Below are 18349 nucleotides of genomic sequence, written 5' to 3' on the forward strand. Positions count from 1 at the left end.
TACCAAAAATTATAACTAGGCGTCGTTTAATCGCTGTATGTAAGGCTTTGCCTGGAACAAAGGAGAGGATTCCTTTCCGAGATGAGTAGTGCGATTAAATTTAGCATGAAAAAGCGGTTTGATAGGTGGGTCGACAACTAACTAACGAACGAACGAAGACTTGATGAGTTTGCATACAAAAAAATGGCCAGGATTGCACGATCTTTAGCATCAGGTGAAGAATTGATTGACCAGAAATAAACGGTGAGTGAGGTATATTGTATTGGCCCAGTCATGATCAGATTGGAAAATTTTCATCATAATAACACAAGAGAATATAGAAACGCCTAGTCGTAAAAGCTGAACTTTGATTTCCTTGAGCAGATCAGGTTATTATTATTATTTATCTGTTTCAACCATTGGACACATTTTTCCAGTACGGCCAGCAGAGCTATATTTAATTTAAAAGTGGATTCTTACATGGCTTTTAGTACATAGATCGTGACTTTAATTTACCGATTTGCGCATCGGCTTTTTAAACCATGTACTTTGTGCATGGATGTATAGGACTTTGTGTGATGTAATTTTTGAGAAGTGTGTTCATTATTAGTCCTCTCCTATGATTTTACTTGAGTAAGTACTTTACATAGTGGTAAGAAGTAAGTAATGCATAACTGCGATGATTATTAACCCAGAAATGGTATCATGATTGAAAGATGGATAATTAAATTGGACAGCAATATTTTTATCTTTTGTGTGTAAACTTGCATTTATTTTGTATGTGTAGCTTTTTACATGGAAAGAAAAAGTCGGAAATCTATAAAATTTTTTTTAATCAGACAAGGAATTCGGCAGCCAACAGAAAATATTTCATCGCCACGAATCTAAAGCTACGGTTTTATGAAAATAAAAAGTCCCCGCATTGCGAGAGATTTTTAATATTAATAAAAATTATCCACGATCAAGAACTGTGTTCTGTTTATTGGTTTTATTATTGGCAATTGTAATACAAATTCTGTGAGAAGAACGCATTTCATTCTATTGTATCATTTCATTATTTAAAATTATATTTAATTTAAATATTTATTTATTAGAAAATAAAAACTAATCTGTATAATTTAAAACGGTTGAAAACTCCGTTGATGCAGTTTCATTTAGCAAGAGAAGAAAGGGATTCTGAAGGATGAACCTTCTTCACATGTGTTAGAAGACCCCCTTTATATGTGAATGACTTGTTGCAGTGGGGGCAGAGGCGTGGAATTTTGAGATGCACGCCGTTCATATGTTTGACCATTTCCCCCTTGGTACTGAACTTCTTGGGGCACCGAGGACAGTCGACGTCCTTTAGCTTCTGATGGACCATTTTTTTGTGGAGGAACAGAGCATGCTTGGATGACAACGCTTTGCCACATTCTTCGCAATTGAATGGTCTTGGGTTAGCGCTGTGGTTGCGCTTATGCACCTTCAAATTATTATTCTGCGTGTACTGCTTCCCACACTGGTCGCAACGAAAGCATTTTTCCTTTGTGTGGGTGAATAGGTGAACATGATAAATAGATTTCAAAGAGAACCTCTTCTGGCAAAAGAAGCACTCGTGTCTCCAATTCTGCTTCACCACGGTCTTCTCTTCTTCGGTGAGATGGATGAAGCCGTGACGGATCAGGTCTGATTCGTGGAAGAACGTCTTGTGACAACTGTGACAGCGGTGGCGTTTGGTTTTAGAACTCTGGACAAAGGATATTAATTAGTCAATAATTAGGTAGAAAGAAGTCGGGCTTTACAGGCAAGTGGAAGGCTTCCACTGGAAGCATAATGCAACCCTTTAATCTTTTACTCTTGACTAGCCACAAGTAATCCCTTATTATTTAATAGTAAATAATAATTAAATTAAATTAAATTGTTAGAATTAAATATGTAAGAAAAGATTACCATTTTTCTGTCAGAGGTGGACTTGAGTTTGGTAGAGTCGTTTAATTTCCGAATTCGCTTCCCAGTTGGCCTTGATTTTCTCTGAGCTGCAAATTGGTTCGAGACTGGCCTTGGAGGAGCGACTGGCAGTGTTGGAGTCGACGGTCTTGGTGTGGCTGGCGGTTCCGAAATTGTCGACCTTTCCTCGTCTTGAACGAAGTCTACTATTTCTGGCACTGTTGCTGTTGCGACTTTTCGTAGTTTATTACGCTGGGCACTTCTCATCTCGCAGAGGCGATATCCTCTATTCTCGTCCAGAACGTCGACAAGGTCGTCCAACGCGGTGACAAGGCTGTGAAACTTGCGGTCAATAATCCGAGCCGAAACTGGAGACCTCTCTTCGGAAATCTGCACAAAATGATAACCAGGAGGAATCAGTCAAACTTAAAAACGGAGAAAATATGAAATGAAACAGTATAATCTCACCGGTACGGCAGGGGTTTTTCGTGCGAAGGATTTTCTCTTTATTTTAACCCAATGTCTAATTTCCATTAGTGTGTCAGCCACTTTCTGGAAAAATGATAACAACAGAACCACAATAAGTACAACTACAAAATTGTTAGGGACCACCTTAAATTCACATTTCCTCACCTTTTTCTTCTCCTCGATCTCGTCCTCTTCATCCTCGTCGTCACTGCTCAAATACACCACAAATTGTTCCTCAGGTTCCGTTCTCTTTTGATGTGAATTGATTTTGCTTGTTATCGTCGAGGTCGGGGAGATGGTGTCAGCCATGACCTGGCTACTATTTCCGGCGTGAGAAGGTCCAGCGACGGATTGATCGGCATTTGACATCACGGTGCTGCTTCAAGAATTAAAATATTTTAAATTAATAAGGAGCAGAAATTTTTCAGAAATGGTTTGTGAAAAAACTGGAGTGAAGACGAAACCCAAAAATAAAAAATGGTGGCCCACAATAAAATGTGAGTCACTCTGGTCGGCGAAGTGCCACCACCAATCAGTCATTTTAATCTAAACGCCTGAAACTTGGATTTTGGCGTTCAAATCTTACACGCTTCCCGATTTCCTTATTACATTTTTGCCCTAAATTCTACGTGTATGCAGACGCTTTATGACGATGGTATTTCTGAGCCATGTTTTAATTGAAACAATTTTATTATACAGAAATTCATGAATTATTAAAAACCCACGTTTATGTACGATTTGGATGTATTCATGTATGAATTCGGTCTGGCCAGTGCAGTGGTTATACATAGATAAAAAACCATAGGTATACAACTTTGTACTACTGTATCAGTATTTATTATAATGGATTTAATTTTATTCCAGAATATATTATTGGCAATAACATATTGATTGATATAATTATGTAGATACAAAAATTGATGTATGTATGCACTATACATAGCATAGCATTAACTAATCTTAGGCTTTCTTTGGTGGTGTTGTGCAGATATGAATGGCATAATGGCTTAAGTTTTTTGCAGCAATCAAGTTATTTTGAGTTGCGTTGTTGTCGCTGTTAATTAAAAACATACATTGATTTCTATAATTAATTACATTTTACTAACAATATTATGCAAAATACGTATACATATATATGTTGATCATGACTATTTCATTTATCTCATCATGACAAGAATATTCCTGGTAGCTCACACAGTACTCGAATGAAGTATTATTCTAAAAACTAGTTACAATTTGAAGGCAAAATAATTGAGTGTATGTACGCGTGGCGCAGTGGCGTTTACGTCAATTGAAAATTGCACATCAAGATTTCTAAGAAAAAATTCTTCGCCGGCGATTTTAGCGAGTGCAAAAACATATTTGTAGCCTAGTTATGTATGCGCTTACATTTACATAGATTTACCAGAATCTATTAAGGTTTGGCTACTTTCTTTTTCTAATAATGTTATGTCAAAACAATTTAAATTAAATCAAAGGTTCTTATCTTGAAAAAAAAACTGTTAAATAAAATAGAATCTTGGCTGTACAGCTAAAAAGTATATCTTTGTATCAATTTTATTATTGATTGTTGTTTGGAGGAACGACTGAAGCTGACATGGAAGAAGACTGCAATTGTTGTGGAGGCGACGGTTTACTGTCATTCGTAGCACTCGAGGCAGCCCTATCTTCAGCGGCTTTCTGCTTTAAGTTATCAATTGATTTCTGCATTTCCTCGATGCTTCCTTTCATCTCGGAGCCGAGATGAGCCAAGTCCTTGCGTACTTCTTCAATTGAAGGTTGCTTTTCTAAACTAGAAACTCTGTCGGTCAACTCGGTCAGTTTTAAAGCTAGTGAAGTAATTGTTACGTTCAGTAGCTCTTGTTTCGAAATTAGGTCTTGCACCAGGGTGGCATTTACAGTATTAGTCAGATTGGTTTGGTTAGTCGCCGAGGGCACTTGGGATGGCGTGTCACGACCGTCTGACTTTAGTTTGCTGACTTAAATTTCAAAACAATAATAATTTCAATCAACATCAACATTGAATTTTGAAATTACTGAATCGTTGTTAAACATAATAATGACCAACCTTCAAAACTTAACGAGTCGACTTTCCTCTGAAGACTGACCATAATCGAGGTAAAAGTAGCGATAAAGATAATCATCACAATGATACAACTAAACCGAAGATATTTTGATGTCAGTGAAGATCCACTATTAGGCGATGATCGTGTATCACGGTTATCTGCTTCCTCTCCAAAACAACAGCAAATTGGGAACAAATCACTTGCCTCTGTAGTTTGAGGTCTGCTTCGATTGCTGGTGACTCTTCGTCCAGTGGATCGTTTCCTACAAAAATGCATACAAAATTAGAAATTGAATGTCTTCTTAATATATATATTCCAGGGAAATGAACACATTCCTTCAGCACCTTTTCAGTCTTTTCCGATTGTTCCCCTGCTGGAAAGTACTGCCCACCACTCTATCCGGCGACATTAATGGCGACGAGGGAACATTCTGTTTCTGCAAACGATATTGGCACGCTTCCTTATTCCCTCGAACTCTTGGACCTCCATTATGATTTCGATGTGGTACAAGGAATCCGGTATCACTATCTTCAGACGATGATGAAAGAGATGACGACAATTTTCCCCCACCATGATTATTCCCACCTCCTCCCATCATTGCAGTTGCAGGGATTTGATAGGAACTAAATGAACCACGCTTCGTCGTGGGCAAATAATTGATTGAATTTCTTTTCTTGTGATACTGCGGCTGAGGAATCATGGGCGATTCTTCTTCCTCGTTTCCTTCTTCCTCCCCCTCATTATCGTTTTGATTAGATAAATTGACTAGAGTAAAGTTACTGAGGTCGTTGTTGAAATTATGGTGATGATTATGATTATTAGTTACTGGCATTACTGGTTGCACTTGGGTCGGGATTGTGTGGTAATTTGCACCCCCAGAGAATAGATGACTGGTGGGGGTGCCATTTCCAGAACTGCTTCCTCCAATCCCATTTTGTTGATGGTTGTTAGTCGAGGGAAAGTCCATGAGGCGAATTTGTTGCACCGAGTCATGACTTGCCGGACTTCCGCCATCAGGGGCACCATTTGGTGGAGAAAGTGTGTCAATTCTAGTCGTTGGCAAGGTCGACATTCTGGGTCGTCGAATGAAGGACACGGAGGACTTGATAATTCATCCCACGAATAGGACGTCCCAAATTATATTAGTTTCCTCACGACAATTCCTGATTCGAAGTTCGTACTGTTAAATTAACTGTTAATTCATATTTTAAGAACGGTAAGTAAGATAAATTATAAGTTGACACGTATTCGGTTTTCGGTTAGAAGAATAAGATTGCATGGACGGATAAACTTAAACTATCTCTAGCTAAATTTCCTTCTACTTAATGTGGCACTTGTTTTTCTTGACTGATTGATAGAATTTTTGTAATTATTTTACAAATTAAATGTGTTTGTGAAGAAAGTACTGAGAAATTTTGAACAATAAAGTTTTAAAGGAAAGAGAAGAATGAAGAGCGACGAGATTTGTTTTCCCTTTTCTTGGAGAAAGTCAAACTTTCCACGCCCAGCAAGTCTCACTCGGGGTGAGAACGAGACCAATAAATTGCGATTCTTGCAAACTATGTATTTGGCATTTGGCAAACAAATTACATTGCAAACTTATCACATTCAATTTGTGTGTGAGAAGTTGATGCTTCATTTGCATTCCATGGATCGATATATCGATGTAGCAAAGTGAACGAAGTTGAAGTCCGAGTTGTAATGTCCTCACTTGAATGAAATATGGTGGAAAGTATTATCTTAATCTGTTTAGTGCGGATTTAGTTTAGTGCATGGAATGGAGGATGAGAGGATAACACTTGAATACAATGATTTAGTCAAACAAACAACGTAATATAAATCGAACCTTTTAATACATATTCTTTCTTGGATAAAGAAATCGATTAATCGAGAATGTAAAAGATGGTAGACAAACTAGACATAGAAAACATATAATTATACTACTTGCGTAACAAAATAAGAAAGTGGGAACTGTCGGGCTGACATGTACGATTACGAAAAAAAGATCTTGACATTTAAATGGATTTTTAGAACTATTTTAAGTTCCCATTAGTCGTCTCTCTGAATAGCAGGGCTGGAAAGATGGTTGCTTCATTGTCGTAAACTGTCAGCATTTTGAACATGATTTCTTCTAAGATGACGGTATCCACGTTTGGGTACATTATCTATAAAAACGTAATTTTTCAATACTTGCAGTTGAAACGTTTATGTCTATGTTGGCCATTTTTCTGTACCATTTCCCAACTATTTTTCCCTGACATGGAGCACAGCGGTACTTGAGCTCCATTCATATCCATTGCCAATTTAATAGCAGCCACAGCAAGAGCCTGAGGTTGATATGAAATGACAGACGGATCGTGGTGAAAGTCTTGAAGCCTAATTATAATTCAGATTATCAACCAATACCCAATCTGACAATGAGTCTCATATGATTTGTACTATTTTGTACAACATAAAACTTACAGTGACCACGCCGTTCGTGCTACGGGAGCTTTGCTGAAGCCATCGTAGCCAATCCACTCCTCCAGCGTCTTGAGATAATGGACCAAAAACTGAAATAATTCAAACAAATTGGCAACAAAGTTACTTAATGGACTGAATGAACCTCTTAATACTGTGCTAGTCAACTTACCTTGTGTGGATACACGAAATCAGTCTGGAATTTCAATACTCTCATGATTAGCAGCTCTGACTGCACTATGGCATCACGGTACGACCAATACTTGTCGTTTAAGTCGAGAGGTAACTCATTCCGGTGAATCGTGCAGTATGCAACGTTAATTACATCACGCAATTTTAAATGCTGATTTTCATGCTTTCCGGCCAAGTACAAGGAACAAGCTGCAATTAGCTAAAATCACAAAATGCGTAAAATCAGATTTATATACATAATTTGCATAACATCTCTTATTCAATTCTTACATAAATATCATATTTCTTATCATCCATTTCCTTGAAGAATCTGTGGTACAGCACTGCCGCTGTCGCAATCGTCATTGGTCTGGCGTCCATCTTGACTCCTGATTTAAAAACATGAATTACATAAAACATTATCAACTGTATGCAATATATTTATGATTCTTAATGTTTTTCTTCATACCACATTCAAATATGAATCTGGCCCCCAAAAATTGATTCTGCTGCAGTCGGTAATCAATTAAAAGTGGTTCGAGTTTAGGATTTTCCTTATTCTGCTCAGGATGATGGGAAATAATTGGAGGAGGAGGAGGATAAGCTAATGAAGACGAGTTGGTCATTCCTCTACTGTAACTTCCTGGAGGTGGTGGCACACCCACTGGGGGAGGACCGCCCGAATGGTGACGATCCATTAGATCTTCAAAAGCAAATTAATACAATAAATTTAAAAACTTTAAAATATTTCTAAAATTTAGAATTTAAATAGACAAAGAGAAAAGAAATAGTTGTTTCTGCTCTTACATTTTTATTCTTACTTATTATTCTTGTAACCTCCAAACGCCAACAGTAGCAAATTTTTCAAGCACAAGATAGCAATTAATTTAAAGAAAAATAATAATTTTAATTAATCTAATTTTGTTTAAACTTAAAACTTGCTTTCTTAAATGCCGAAAGCAGCTTGTTTGGCGTGTTGGCGCTGCATTTCGCGTGTTTCCCTTCTCTGGATTGGTTTTGATTTACAGAGCGGATGAAGAAATGGTTGCTGCATGCTTGCACGCAAAGCAAGTTAAGAAACAAAACAGTCGCCCAATTTGGTAAGTCAATTAAATTATTAATCTTCCAAAACCTTATAGAAATGTGACTCTCGGGATGAATTTTCCATTTCGATAAAAGCTTTAGCTAGTTTGATGCACTGGAAGATATAAATTTTTAGATTTTTTGGAGTGATGTAATTCCTAAATTTATCATTTTTGAAGGATCTTGTGACTTTTCTTGACTTTGGTGTGACCTTTGAAATTTGCAATTTATGTTACGTAGTCGTAATTTATTGATTGGTAATAAATTATTACAAATTTGTTTGTAGAACGAGACCCGAAAGTGGAATTACCCTGATTTGACAGCAATTTTAAGTACATTTATTATCAAAGTCGGAACTAAACTTGAAAAGTGAGCTATTAAAAATTATCTAATTCTATTTGGTATTCAAGTTCAACATGATTAATAAAATGCAAATTATTTTCAATTTCAGACTCTACTAAATTGGAAATGTCAATGATTACCGTAGAAGAACGATAAAGGGAAAACTAGTAAACTCTATTGAATTTCGTGTTTTTGGAATAACTCCTGCAACTCTATAAACAATTTCGTAAATCAAAATGTCCGAACCAAACGGTTTAAGTCGAGCATTCGTGTCGCGTATCTTGTTTGGAGGAGCGATTGGGGCCGCGATCGGAATAATGTATCTCGTTTACATTCGCCAAAAGAAGAAGGAGGATGCATCTTCAGACGCCTCTACTGTAACGTCCTCCTTGGCACGGAAGAAAAAACGAGTTTCCAGCGGAGAAAGAAACCGAGTGACATTTTCTGATCAGACAGAAATAATTGTGAAATCTCCATCGCCCCAACTTACCAAAGATGACATGGAAGCCGAGGACTTTATTCCTTTTAGAGTTAAAAATGAAGACGCACCACCGGCGCAACCTTCGCCACCGGCACAACCTTCTTCACCTCAAATTAATAAGTCGCCAACAAAGACTGAAGTCGATTCAATTCCTCCGACACAAAAATCACCGCCAAGGCCTGCGCAAGACAAGGACGATTCTGTCAATAAGGAAGTTTCTATTAAGCAGGAAGAACCCATCAAAAGTCCTGTCGTTGAGACCGTGACTTCAGAAGAAATTAAACCACAAACCTCATTACCACCATCTCAAACACTGTCAAACAGTGTCAACCATGCTGCAAACGGTCACGGTCAAAATTTAAAACAAGCCATCACGCCAGAGACGGATTATGATCGGACGGGTATTACGAGAGAATTGCAGATCAGTAGAGACCATGTTCCTGGGCTGATTGGCAAGAAGGGGACACATATTAGAGCTATTCAGGCCGATTCGAATACCATCATTACATTTAAGGATGAATGTATGGGTCAAACATCTTAATTTTTACTCTATTTTTTCAAAAACTAAAACTTGATTATCTATAATATAATTCTTATTGTTTGATCAGCTCTGGGAAATGGTGACCGAATTTGTCTAATACGTGGCCAGCCTCAAGATGTTACCGTTGCAGAATCTCTTATTGAAAAATACATAATAGAACAGCCCATCGTCACGTCACAAACAATGCATATCCCACATTCATCCGTTGGAAGAATTATTGGCAAGGGAGGAGAAAATATTCGATGTGAGTACATATTCATAGAAAAAAAATCGACTGGCTATTCTGTATTTACGTTGTCAATTGTTATTCTCTCTCCTTTGTAAATTTGTAGCAATTCAAGACTTGAGTAGGGCCAAGGTGAATGTTGATACCGGCAATCAGTTTCATAGCAGAGGTAATAGAATACACCCAAATGTTGAAAGTAACGGTTGCTTATATATAAAAACCTCAATAATCAAATTCATAGGTGGACCAGATGCTGTTCGTATGGTGCTTGTAACCCTTCGAGGAACGGAAGAACAAATTGCTAATGCGAGACAAATGATAATTGAAAAGGTCGATGAAGAACAGTCAATGCGGCGAAAAATTGATCTGATGACTCAAAGCCGGGCTCCAAGAAAGTCTGCAGGTGGCGGTTTTCCAACAACTTCCGCTAACCCCTCCGCCGCTGTTAACGGAAATCATCAATCCACAAAACAAAGCGGAGTTTTGGAAGTGTTTGTTTCATGTGCTTATCATCCTAATGATTTTTGGATTCAAGGTCTAAAATCGAATTTAGTTTTGTATTGTTTCATTTGGATTGTTTCTTACAAACATTGATGTCTCTTTCAGTTATGGGTCATGAATCGATCGATTTGGATAAGCTTACCGAGTCCATGACGGAGTGGTATTCACAATTTCCACCTGAGCCATTATTGGGGTTAAGTGCTGGTGAAATAATTGCAGCTCCTTTTGACGTGGATGGAAAAATGTGAGTATTTACAAGTATTATTTTGAATTGTTTTTTATATTTATTTTGAGTCAATGTTTTAACTTGTACAGGTATCGAGGAAAGATTATTAGTTTGGTAGACGACACGGCTGAAGTTTCCTACGTGGATTATGGAGATCGGCGAGTCATTCAGCAATCTGATATCAGGCGAATTCATCCAGAGTTTTTAAAGTTACGATTTCAAGCTATTCAAGCAACTTTAAATTTAGGGTAAGTACAAAAATATTTAGTCCACTACAACCATGACGGCTTTCTGGAAATAGTACCAAACCAAAATAAACTTTTATGTATATATGAAATAGTTGTACCACCGGCGAGAGGTGGTCCGATGATGCAATCGTAACTTTTTGTGACCTTACATTTTGTGCTCAGTGGAAGAGTTTAACTGCAAAGGTTAAAGATTACTTGAAAGGATCAAGTGATGCAAAAGAGACTGTTTTATGGGTAGAATTACTGGATAAGGTAATTATGCATACAAAATATCAAGAACTAATAATACGCACATTTTACATCTTAAAATCATCATAAATAATAAATATTATTTCCTATAGGATTTGAACATTGGGAACGAATTAATCAATCGCGGACTAGCAATGATAAACGACACACCTCAGTTAACCTATTCAGATACGACTCCCAGGAGTGGCAGTAGCGTCGCATCTAGCAATGGCAGCAAAAAGTCCTACGCCTCTGTGGCCTCGGTCGAAAGCAAAGTTTCAGATGATGGTGCAAAGGAAGGACCTTGGGATGATAACGTGAATGGCAACTAGAATCTAAACACATTTAATTTGTACATAAAAAGTTAGTTTGTTTCGCGTTTTCTTCATCGCTGCCATATTAATCATGGTGTAGGCCGTTTTTGGTTTTATAGTAAACCAAGCATTAGAATAATAATAGTGGGATTTATTTCTTCACTTTAAGTCAATCCATTACATTTAAAATAAGATCAAACGTTATCTCATTTTTTTGTAGAAGGAACCAATACATCCAACTTGTAAGTGGTGTACGTAGATATAGTAGCAATTTTTTTGTAGAATTTGGTTTGACTTGTGATTTACTAGGTTAAGTTAATCCCATCGTCGGGCAAATGTACTTATGATAACGTAAATCTTGTAAATATTGATATAATAGTAATACAGATAATTATGACAAGTGTATGCGGTGCTGCTTGAAACGTTTCTTATGCCAGTAGTTACATAGATTTCGTTCCTCGACTCTACGTGTGTAGTCTTCGATAAATATTTCGTACAATTCTAGCTGGGAATAGCTCATTTCAACTATTTGTAAGAAACGCTTGTAATTTATCGCGGTACATGGCCAGCGTCAATTGAATGAGGAACCAACCACCACAACATACATAAAATCCTACCGATCTGATTGTATACTACTATTAAGTTAGAAACAGTTTGTAATGTTCTCTAACAAAATCCCAATACATAATTTAGAATATTAACACTACATTATTAATATCAACCCAAAAGTTAGGAGATCTTGTTCTGAACTGAAAAATTCTTTAGGTATCAACCACTACTCAACTATTGTTCTATATCTACGCACACAAATTCAATAATAATATTACACAATGCCTAAAAGCCTTGTACTTCACTCCATCCTGTGTCAATCCTTTCATTGATATTCACCATTTACTAATTAGATTGGATTTTACTAATAATTAACTTTAATTGTAATGCTTAGGTTAGCTGTACAATTACGTAGTTGGACATTTAGCATCATGCACACCCGTTAAAAATTATTATGTATTTAGCTTTATCTACCTTAACGGGTTGACTTGAAAATAAACTTTTCGATAGTGTTTATTTTTGAAAATAATTCGATTTACTTGTTCAAAAATTTGCATAAAACGACATTGCATACAAAAAAGAAATGGTAAAAAGCAACTAAACTTTTGCAGGCATAGTTTGTTGCATCCTACTTTTATAGCACGGCAGTTGACGAACGTTGTCCAGAAATGCTGTAACAAATATCAAAACAATTATTACTGGACGACAAACCACTTTATTTAACGGGGCGTAATAGTTTGCTCTGGCCGCTCTATCAGCCAATACAGTCTCTCGCTCAATATTTCTCCCGTATGTTACCCCATGCATTATTTTTTGCACAGGTTTTTGATCTTGTAATTCGAAAACCGAGATTAAATGTGCACTCAAAAATGTGAGACTTGATGTATTACAACTATTGATAGTTGCGCAACAAGGGAGCATGCCCTTTAAGGAATTGATATGCTACTTTTATTTATATTAATCAATTAATCTCGAGGAAAACAAAATTTTGATGGAAATTGATATTGGTCATTTAATATAAATAAAAGTAGCATATCAATTCCTTAAAGGGCATGCTCCCTTGTTGCCCAACTATCAATAGTTGTAATTCAACAAATTTCACATTTTTGAGTGCACATTTAATCTCGGTATAAGATTGAGAAGCTCAAAAAATTGCATTTTTTCCTGATTCGTCTCAATTTGTCATATGCGTAATTTGAGTATGCGTGGTGGGAAGCCACCACCACACATACTCTTCCCACTGGAAACCACTAAAAACATAAACAATGCCAGATGATATTTGCAGTTTTTTGCAAAAAAATTCAAAATTCCCACCGAAACTTGTGAACTTTATACCCCACCGAGTTCGTCAGTTTCGCCACTATGTGATTTATGAGGATTAGAATAACATAAAATATTGTCAACTCTTAATGAGATAGAACTCACGTCTCAGTTTTGGATATGCGTCATGAAGTTGATTAATGATTTTTGGCTGGCATGCAAACAAAATGAAAATGGCGATGGCCTGCATGACGCTGAGAACATCTGGGAAAATGAGATACCAGGGCAGAGTTTCGTCCTTCTTTTTGAAGTACCACACCACCACTTCCGAGGTCAGGGCCAGGCCCATCACCACGAACAGTTTAAACCAAACGGAAAACCTTTTAGACAAAAATCGCATTTAGATATTCCAGGCATTTTACAATTTGCAATGGAGGTCTCCCAACGTATGCTCACATATTTTGACCAAATTAGTGTCAATCGATCACAAATATAATTAATTAGCGTATAAGCTCGTCTCCCGCCGGGCGAGCGTTTGTCCTATGTTTTTGACCTTTACCTGACCCACACGGTTACTGGATTGTCATAGGTCGAAACGGTTATCACCACATTCGTGTTCAGCGTTCAAAATCTAAAATTGAGATGTCTGAAGTGAAAAGATACGCGATGGAATTTGGTCATATTTAGTTGCAAATGAACTTTCGCCTGCTTTCACTTCCGTTGTGGACACACATTTCCAGCGTATAATACAGAAGATATGAAATTTGCAGAAAACGCGAACTCCCAAAGGTCACGTTTGGCAGAGATATTTGCATCCGAAGAGGAGAAAGCGCACAGTAAGCTTTAGAACCTGTAACATGTGTCAACTTTAGGCCACGTTTTCGCCTCTTTGGATGCCAACCTTGAGTATTGGCAAATAGTGCCATTTGCAAATTTCATATTAAATACATTTATGATCGATTGACACCAGTGTGGTTAAAATCTGTGAGCATACGTTGGGGGACCTCCATTCTCATTAAAGATTTTCATATCCTCACATTCGCTTATGTTTGGTCGACTTTTTCTCCGCAATTTTCGAACTTTGATTATGATTATACATGTTGAATGCTGTGAGACCAGCGAATATAACGTTAATCGCCATCAGGGTTCCGATCGGGTAGAAGAGAAAGTACGGCCTAGACTGTTCAAAAATGTAGCACGATTTGTGTCCATAGAGAGGCACGACGATCTCCGTGGCACACTCGGCACCATCGTCGCCATACAATCCGAATTCAAGGTCGAGTACGACACAAATTAAAACAGCAATGAAGGGGACGCCCCACCCGATTATCATGTACACGACAAATCTCTTCATTCCACGCGATCTCCCAACAGTATTTTGCAAATAGCTGAAATTAGCAAGTCTTTTTGTACCCAATTTAATCATCACATTGATAATTGTGTCATTGTCATTACCGAAACATTGACCATAAATCGTAATTGATCATGGTCATCCAGCAGAAGGATGCGAGGGCAAAGTAGTGATTTGCGATTCCTGATTAAAGTCGAATCAATTACTGCGTCTGACTAATTACTGAAATGGTTTGATGATTGGTTACCAATTAACATGCAACTCGTGGACGCATTATCGTCACTGTCGTACAGCCTGGACACAGCGTTGGTAATTCCTTGCAACAAGTAGAAGAGGAGCATGGCGAGGGTGTGGGAAAAGAGGGTCCAGCCGTGAACGTTCTGTTTCCCCCACAGCAAAATGTACACGATTACAGTCACGAGAAGGAATGGTGTCCCCAAAAACAGAAGAATGGAGTACAATATACCCGTGATTGCCTTAATTAGAGAGACATTCAAGCTTAATTCCACAATAAATATGTATAATGCTGATTTGCATAATAACTGACATACCTTTTTGTTGTTGGAGAAAGCAGTAGCATTATTTTTTCCTAATACGATTTCCTCCTCGTCATCGGCACAAATAAGGAGAACTTGGTCTAAGGGGTCACCACTGTAAGGGCCAACAGTGTCCAGATTTTGTACCCCGTCCAAACAGAACTGACCTGGTTGGGGGCGTTTCCACTCGCTCGCGAGAAGTTCACGAAGAACGACGCTGCCATCGACGAGGAGTCGAAATCTGGATGGAATGCATGCAGCAATTAATGGTTGCGAGATAGAAATGTTTATGCAAAGTTTGTCAGCAGTGTTTCGTTTTGAATGTCCAAAACTACTTTTGGACTTTAGGACTGGGCACCGATTAAAATCGTCAAAAACTGTCCAAAAGTGTCGAACATTGGAAAATGGGTCAAAATGTTACAAATTCTTTCTTAACGATTTTTTTGCAAATTTATGCCCAGATATGTAATCTCTCATTATTTTGAGCATTTGGAAAATCTTCTGTTCTAATGAATTTTTAGAAATGCGAAAACAAAAGAAATCTATGAATCATTTCTACCAAAATTGTGAGAAATTTAATTAAATCTTGGCATTTTCCACAATGCATTCTCCATCAAGTAGTTTTTTCACCTTAAAATATAATGAGACAATTCACCCAGTCCATTGTTACAGATAAATTTGTACACCTTTGACGTCGTAAATCCGTCTGGCAAATGTTGACAAAATAAATAAAACTCTAGGGAAAATCACAAATTATACAAATTTTCTTGCGCATGTATGTATCTTGATTTTGTAAAAATTCGTAAACTAACCTAAACCAATTTTACAATACCGGACCCCTGTTCTTCTATAATTAATTAATCATAAATTGTAACTTAAAACGCCTTTGTCTGAAAAACTTTTTTTCTAATGTTTTCTTAAGAGAAATTAAGAAATTTTCTAAACTATACACCCCAAAATGCTCAAAGTGAAGAGGAGATTACATATACACCAGCGGATTATCGAAAGATTCAATCATAAAGAACTTGTAACATTTTCCCTACTTTCTATTTTGGAGAATTTGGACGCCAAAATTCGGTGCCCAAAACTGGTTAAAACTATCTAGTTTTGGACAGCTGTTTTGGACAGTGGTTAAAACCACAGCGAAACCCTGGGTATTAGTTAAGTTTTCACTCACCTGACCCTGAATTTCTCCAAATCTCCTGGAACGGACTTGAGGAAGAAGGCTTGTGTTTGGCAGGAGGGTGGTGCTTGGTAATAGTGAAAGCGGATATTCGCCCTCTTCTCGCCACACAACTGCAAATCTTCCGTTTTGTGCACTAACGGCTCCCAAATCCTCTGGAGCGAATACTGACAAGAGTTGGACTGCATGTCGAGAACTTTGTCGGCCGAGCAGCATTTTGGAACACAGACTGCTCATCAAGACAAAATTAGAAAGTTACGAAAATGCACCAATTTGAAATATTTCTGGTATTGCGTTGGGTACCATGCGTTTTTTTACATTCGGGTCGACATATCTCGATCGTCACAGATTCTTGTGAACTCCTAGAAATATTCAGATTGAACAGATTTTTTGTACATACATTTACAATTTTTTGTAAAAATCAGTTTTACCCTAAAATGCAATATTCGTCCGGGGGGAAGAAGTCCGACCCATATCGAATAAAGCCACTCGGTGTAAAGTGCACGTTAAAGATGGACGGACGCACTTCCGGAAATGGGATTCTGACTCGCAGAATTTCTGTCGAGCAAGGTTGCAAACAGTGCGGCAGTCGTGTCGCACATTTTAACTGCAACCTTGATTCAATTAAGAATAGCTACTGATAATTGTGACGAAATAAAATTATGCAATTTTAATAGTATTTTCTTACGGAAAAGTCGCATTCTCATTATTCCCCATGATAGTGCTTGGCAAATAAATATTCTTCATTTTACCTAGTTCGTTGTATAAGCACTTATTCAACCTGAGGTTAGGATTGATAAGAGTAGGGCTATTTTGCGAAGTGGATATTGTGATCAGGGAGGAGGTCAAAATTAGTACAAATAGAAACACCGTCCAGGAGAAAGTAGCAGTAACCGTCATGATTTTAAAATTCGCTTTCCAGATTTTTTCACAGATTCACCATCACAAATTTTTTCGCATGTTCGAACGATTATTAATTCCTACAAGTTGAAATACACCCGGAAAAATTGTACGTTTTAATGTAGCTATTTGTTTATTTTTGTCGCAAACCAAGCCGGAAATTCTGCGGTTTTGATGTTGTTATTCCACACTAATTTCATTTAATTTATTTTCGAGGTCTGCTTGCCCTGTTATTTTATGGCAATAAAAAGATGCCACTTCTGCTTCTTGTTGAAAAGTAAATGTTTGTGAATCACCCGAAAATTGGGCTAAAACTGCTTCCAACGAAGCGTCAGAAAGTGAACTGAGACTGTTCACGACAGGACAGAACGTCTCATGGCGTGGTTGTGGTCGTGCTCGTGGTGTTATTATCTTATCTCGTAATAAAATCGGGATGATGTTGTTTATGTGTGGGAGAAATGTGGGGAAGGCGACTCTCTGAGAAATTTTATATGTAAAAATAAAAACATGAACGAAACACGACACAGAAGATTTAATGAACTTGCAAATCCGACACTTTTCTGAGATTCATGAATCATCACTAACTTAAATATATATATAAATTCTGAACAATTTTGTCCCTGCAATAATTGTCACGATCTCACACACACTCTCGGAATGACTTGGTGCACATCTAATCTCATCTGAATAATTGGTTACATGATATTTCATCCGTACGGATGCCTGGCGACTTTCCAAATAGGATGGGAGTTGAGTAGTCTGACCCGATTAATTAACTGGATCCAGTAACGAACACGGCAATTTGGTTCAGTACAGGAGCAAATTAAGTAGATTTGAAACACGTTACAGTACTTGTCAAAGGACTAAATTCACTTTGTTTGATGGGCTATTGTGCACATGAGTAATTGCGATTTATATAATTTCATGTCACCTCAACACGACACGCTCGGCTTGATTTGTTCGTAACAACTGTCAGGTTTTTCAGACGTGAGAGAAAGATGTTGAAAACCTATTCCAAAGTTATGTACTTTATGTGTTAATCCGACATTGTTTCATGCATGAACTAATAAAATCTAAGCAAATTTTAGCAAATGTCATACAGCCAGTAAACGAATGTCAAGGTTTCCAGCATGTCTATGTAGGGTGACCTTTACATACTGTTGCACGTTACAAGATATGAATGGCACAAAATTTATTATTACAAATACAGGTTTCTGGGTAAAATTTAATTTATTCTGCTGTGGTAATATGAATGTAGGTACGTATTGCCGAATTCGCGTTGCGGTAATAAGTAACGCCAAATTCGTTAA

The 18349-nt window shown here is 37.4% G+C and overlaps 5 protein-coding genes across 5 annotated transcripts; 1 reads left to right on the plus strand and 4 right to left on the minus strand.

Moving 5' to 3' along the window:
• Nucleotides 1-712: 712 nt before the first annotated feature.
• On the minus strand, nt 713-3096 carry LOC110860674 (zinc finger protein with KRAB and SCAN domains 1). The gene is made up of 4 exons (XM_022109766.2): nt 2539-3096; nt 2374-2457; nt 1909-2295; nt 713-1705 (listed from the first exon to the last, which is right to left on the minus strand). The coding sequence occupies exons 1-4, from the start codon at nt 2740-2742 to the stop codon at nt 1130-1132; spliced, it is 1251 nt and encodes a 416-aa protein (XP_021965458.1). The 5' UTR covers nt 2743-3096; the 3' UTR covers nt 713-1129.
• Nucleotides 3097-3207: 111 nt separating this feature from the next.
• LOC110860611 lies at nt 3208-5956 on the minus strand. The gene is made up of 3 exons (XM_022109682.2): nt 4784-5956; nt 4442-4701; nt 3208-4352 (listed from the first exon to the last, which is right to left on the minus strand). Exons 1-3 carry the CDS (start codon nt 5509-5511, stop codon nt 3934-3936), a joined length of 1407 nt encoding a protein of 468 aa, XP_021965374.1. The 5' UTR covers nt 5512-5956; the 3' UTR covers nt 3208-3933.
• A 314-nt stretch (nt 5957-6270) lies between these two features.
• On the minus strand, nt 6271-8028 carry LOC110860612 (cyclin-Q). The gene is made up of 7 exons (XM_022109683.2): nt 7878-8028; nt 7540-7773; nt 7362-7459; nt 7072-7290; nt 6903-6991; nt 6674-6815; nt 6271-6604 (listed from the first exon to the last, which is right to left on the minus strand). Exons 2-7 carry the CDS (start codon nt 7766-7768, stop codon nt 6473-6475), a joined length of 909 nt encoding a protein of 302 aa, XP_021965375.1. The 5' UTR covers nt 7769-7773; nt 7878-8028; the 3' UTR covers nt 6271-6472.
• A 2-nt stretch (nt 8029-8030) lies between these two features.
• On the plus strand, nt 8031-12325 carry LOC110860610 (tudor and KH domain-containing protein). Its single transcript, XM_022109681.2, has 10 exons — nt 8031-8170; nt 8440-8522; nt 8605-9497; nt 9585-9761; nt 9850-9912; nt 9985-10278; nt 10350-10488; nt 10560-10718; nt 10811-10970; nt 11060-12325. Exons 3-10 carry the CDS (start codon nt 8732-8734, stop codon nt 11276-11278), a joined length of 1977 nt encoding a protein of 658 aa, XP_021965373.1. The 5' UTR covers nt 8031-8170; nt 8440-8522; nt 8605-8731; the 3' UTR covers nt 11279-12325.
• On the minus strand, nt 12128-18039 carry LOC110860676 (G-protein coupled receptor Mth). The gene is made up of 10 exons (XM_035860447.1): nt 16828-18039; nt 16571-16753; nt 16443-16501; nt 16134-16368; nt 14972-15197; nt 14668-14896; nt 14525-14603; nt 14107-14457; nt 13235-13449; nt 12128-12480 (listed from the first exon to the last, which is right to left on the minus strand). The coding sequence occupies exons 1-10, from the start codon at nt 17037-17039 to the stop codon at nt 12407-12409; spliced, it is 1863 nt and encodes a 620-aa protein (XP_035716340.1). The 5' UTR covers nt 17040-18039; the 3' UTR covers nt 12128-12406.
• Nucleotides 18040-18349: the final 310 nt, after the last annotated feature.

Source organism: Folsomia candida, unplaced genomic scaffold (assembly GCF_002217175.1).
Source record: "Folsomia candida strain VU population unplaced genomic scaffold, ASM221717v1 Fcan01_Sc033, whole genome shotgun sequence".
Lineage (NCBI taxonomy): Eukaryota > Metazoa > Arthropoda > Collembola > Entomobryomorpha > Isotomidae > Folsomia > Folsomia candida.

Coding starts and splice junctions, on each gene's coding strand:
- LOC110860674 (XM_022109766.2), bottom strand. CDS start 2,742: ATGTCAAATGCCGATCAATCCGTCGCTGGACCTTCTCACGCCGGAAAT. Junction 2,296..2,373: donor GAAAAACCCCTGCCGTACCG/GTGAGATTATAC, acceptor CATTTTGTGCAG/ATTTCCGAAGAGAGGTCTCC. Junction 1,706..1,908: donor CCACCTCTGACAGAAAAATG/GTAATCTTTTCT, acceptor TCCTTTGTCCAG/AGTTCTAAAACCAAACGCCA.
- LOC110860611 (XM_022109682.2), bottom strand. CDS start 5,511: ATGTCGACCTTGCCAACGACTAGAATTGACACACTTTCTCCACCAAAT. Junction 4,702..4,783: donor AATCGGAAAAGACTGAAAAG/GTGCTGAAGGAA, acceptor GCATTTTTGTAG/GAAACGATCCACTGGACGAA. Junction 4,353..4,441: donor CGACTCGTTAAGTTTTGAAG/GTTGGTCATTAT, acceptor TTGAAATTTAAG/TCAGCAAACTAAAGTCAGAC.
- LOC110860612 (XM_022109683.2), bottom strand. CDS start 7,768: ATGGATCGTCACCATTCGGGCGGTCCTCCCCCAGTGGGTGTGCCACCA. Junction 6,992..7,071: donor ATTTCGTGTATCCACACAAG/GTAAGTTGACTA, acceptor GAATTATTTCAG/TTTTTGGTCCATTATCTCAA. Junction 6,816..6,902: donor GCACGAACGGCGTGGTCACT/GTAAGTTTTATG, acceptor AATTATAATTAG/GCTTCAAGACTTTCACCACG.
- LOC110860610 (XM_022109681.2), top strand. CDS start 8,732: ATGTCCGAACCAAACGGTTTAAGTCGAGCATTCGTGTCGCGTATCTTG. Junction 10,489..10,559: donor TTTGACGTGGATGGAAAAAT/GTGAGTATTTAC, acceptor TAACTTGTACAG/GTATCGAGGAAAGATTATTA. Junction 10,971..11,059: donor GGGTAGAATTACTGGATAAG/GTAATTATGCAT, acceptor TATTTCCTATAG/GATTTGAACATTGGGAACGA.
- LOC110860676 (XM_035860447.1), bottom strand. CDS start 17,039: ATGACGGTTACTGCTACTTTCTCCTGGACGGTGTTTCTATTTGTACTA. Junction 16,369..16,442: donor CGAATGTAAAAAAACGCATG/GTACCCAACGCA, acceptor CTTGATGAGCAG/TCTGTGTTCCAAAATGCTGC. Junction 14,458..14,524: donor GATTTATGGTCAATGTTTCG/GTAATGACAATG, acceptor TGCTAATTTCAG/CTATTTGCAAAATACTGTTG.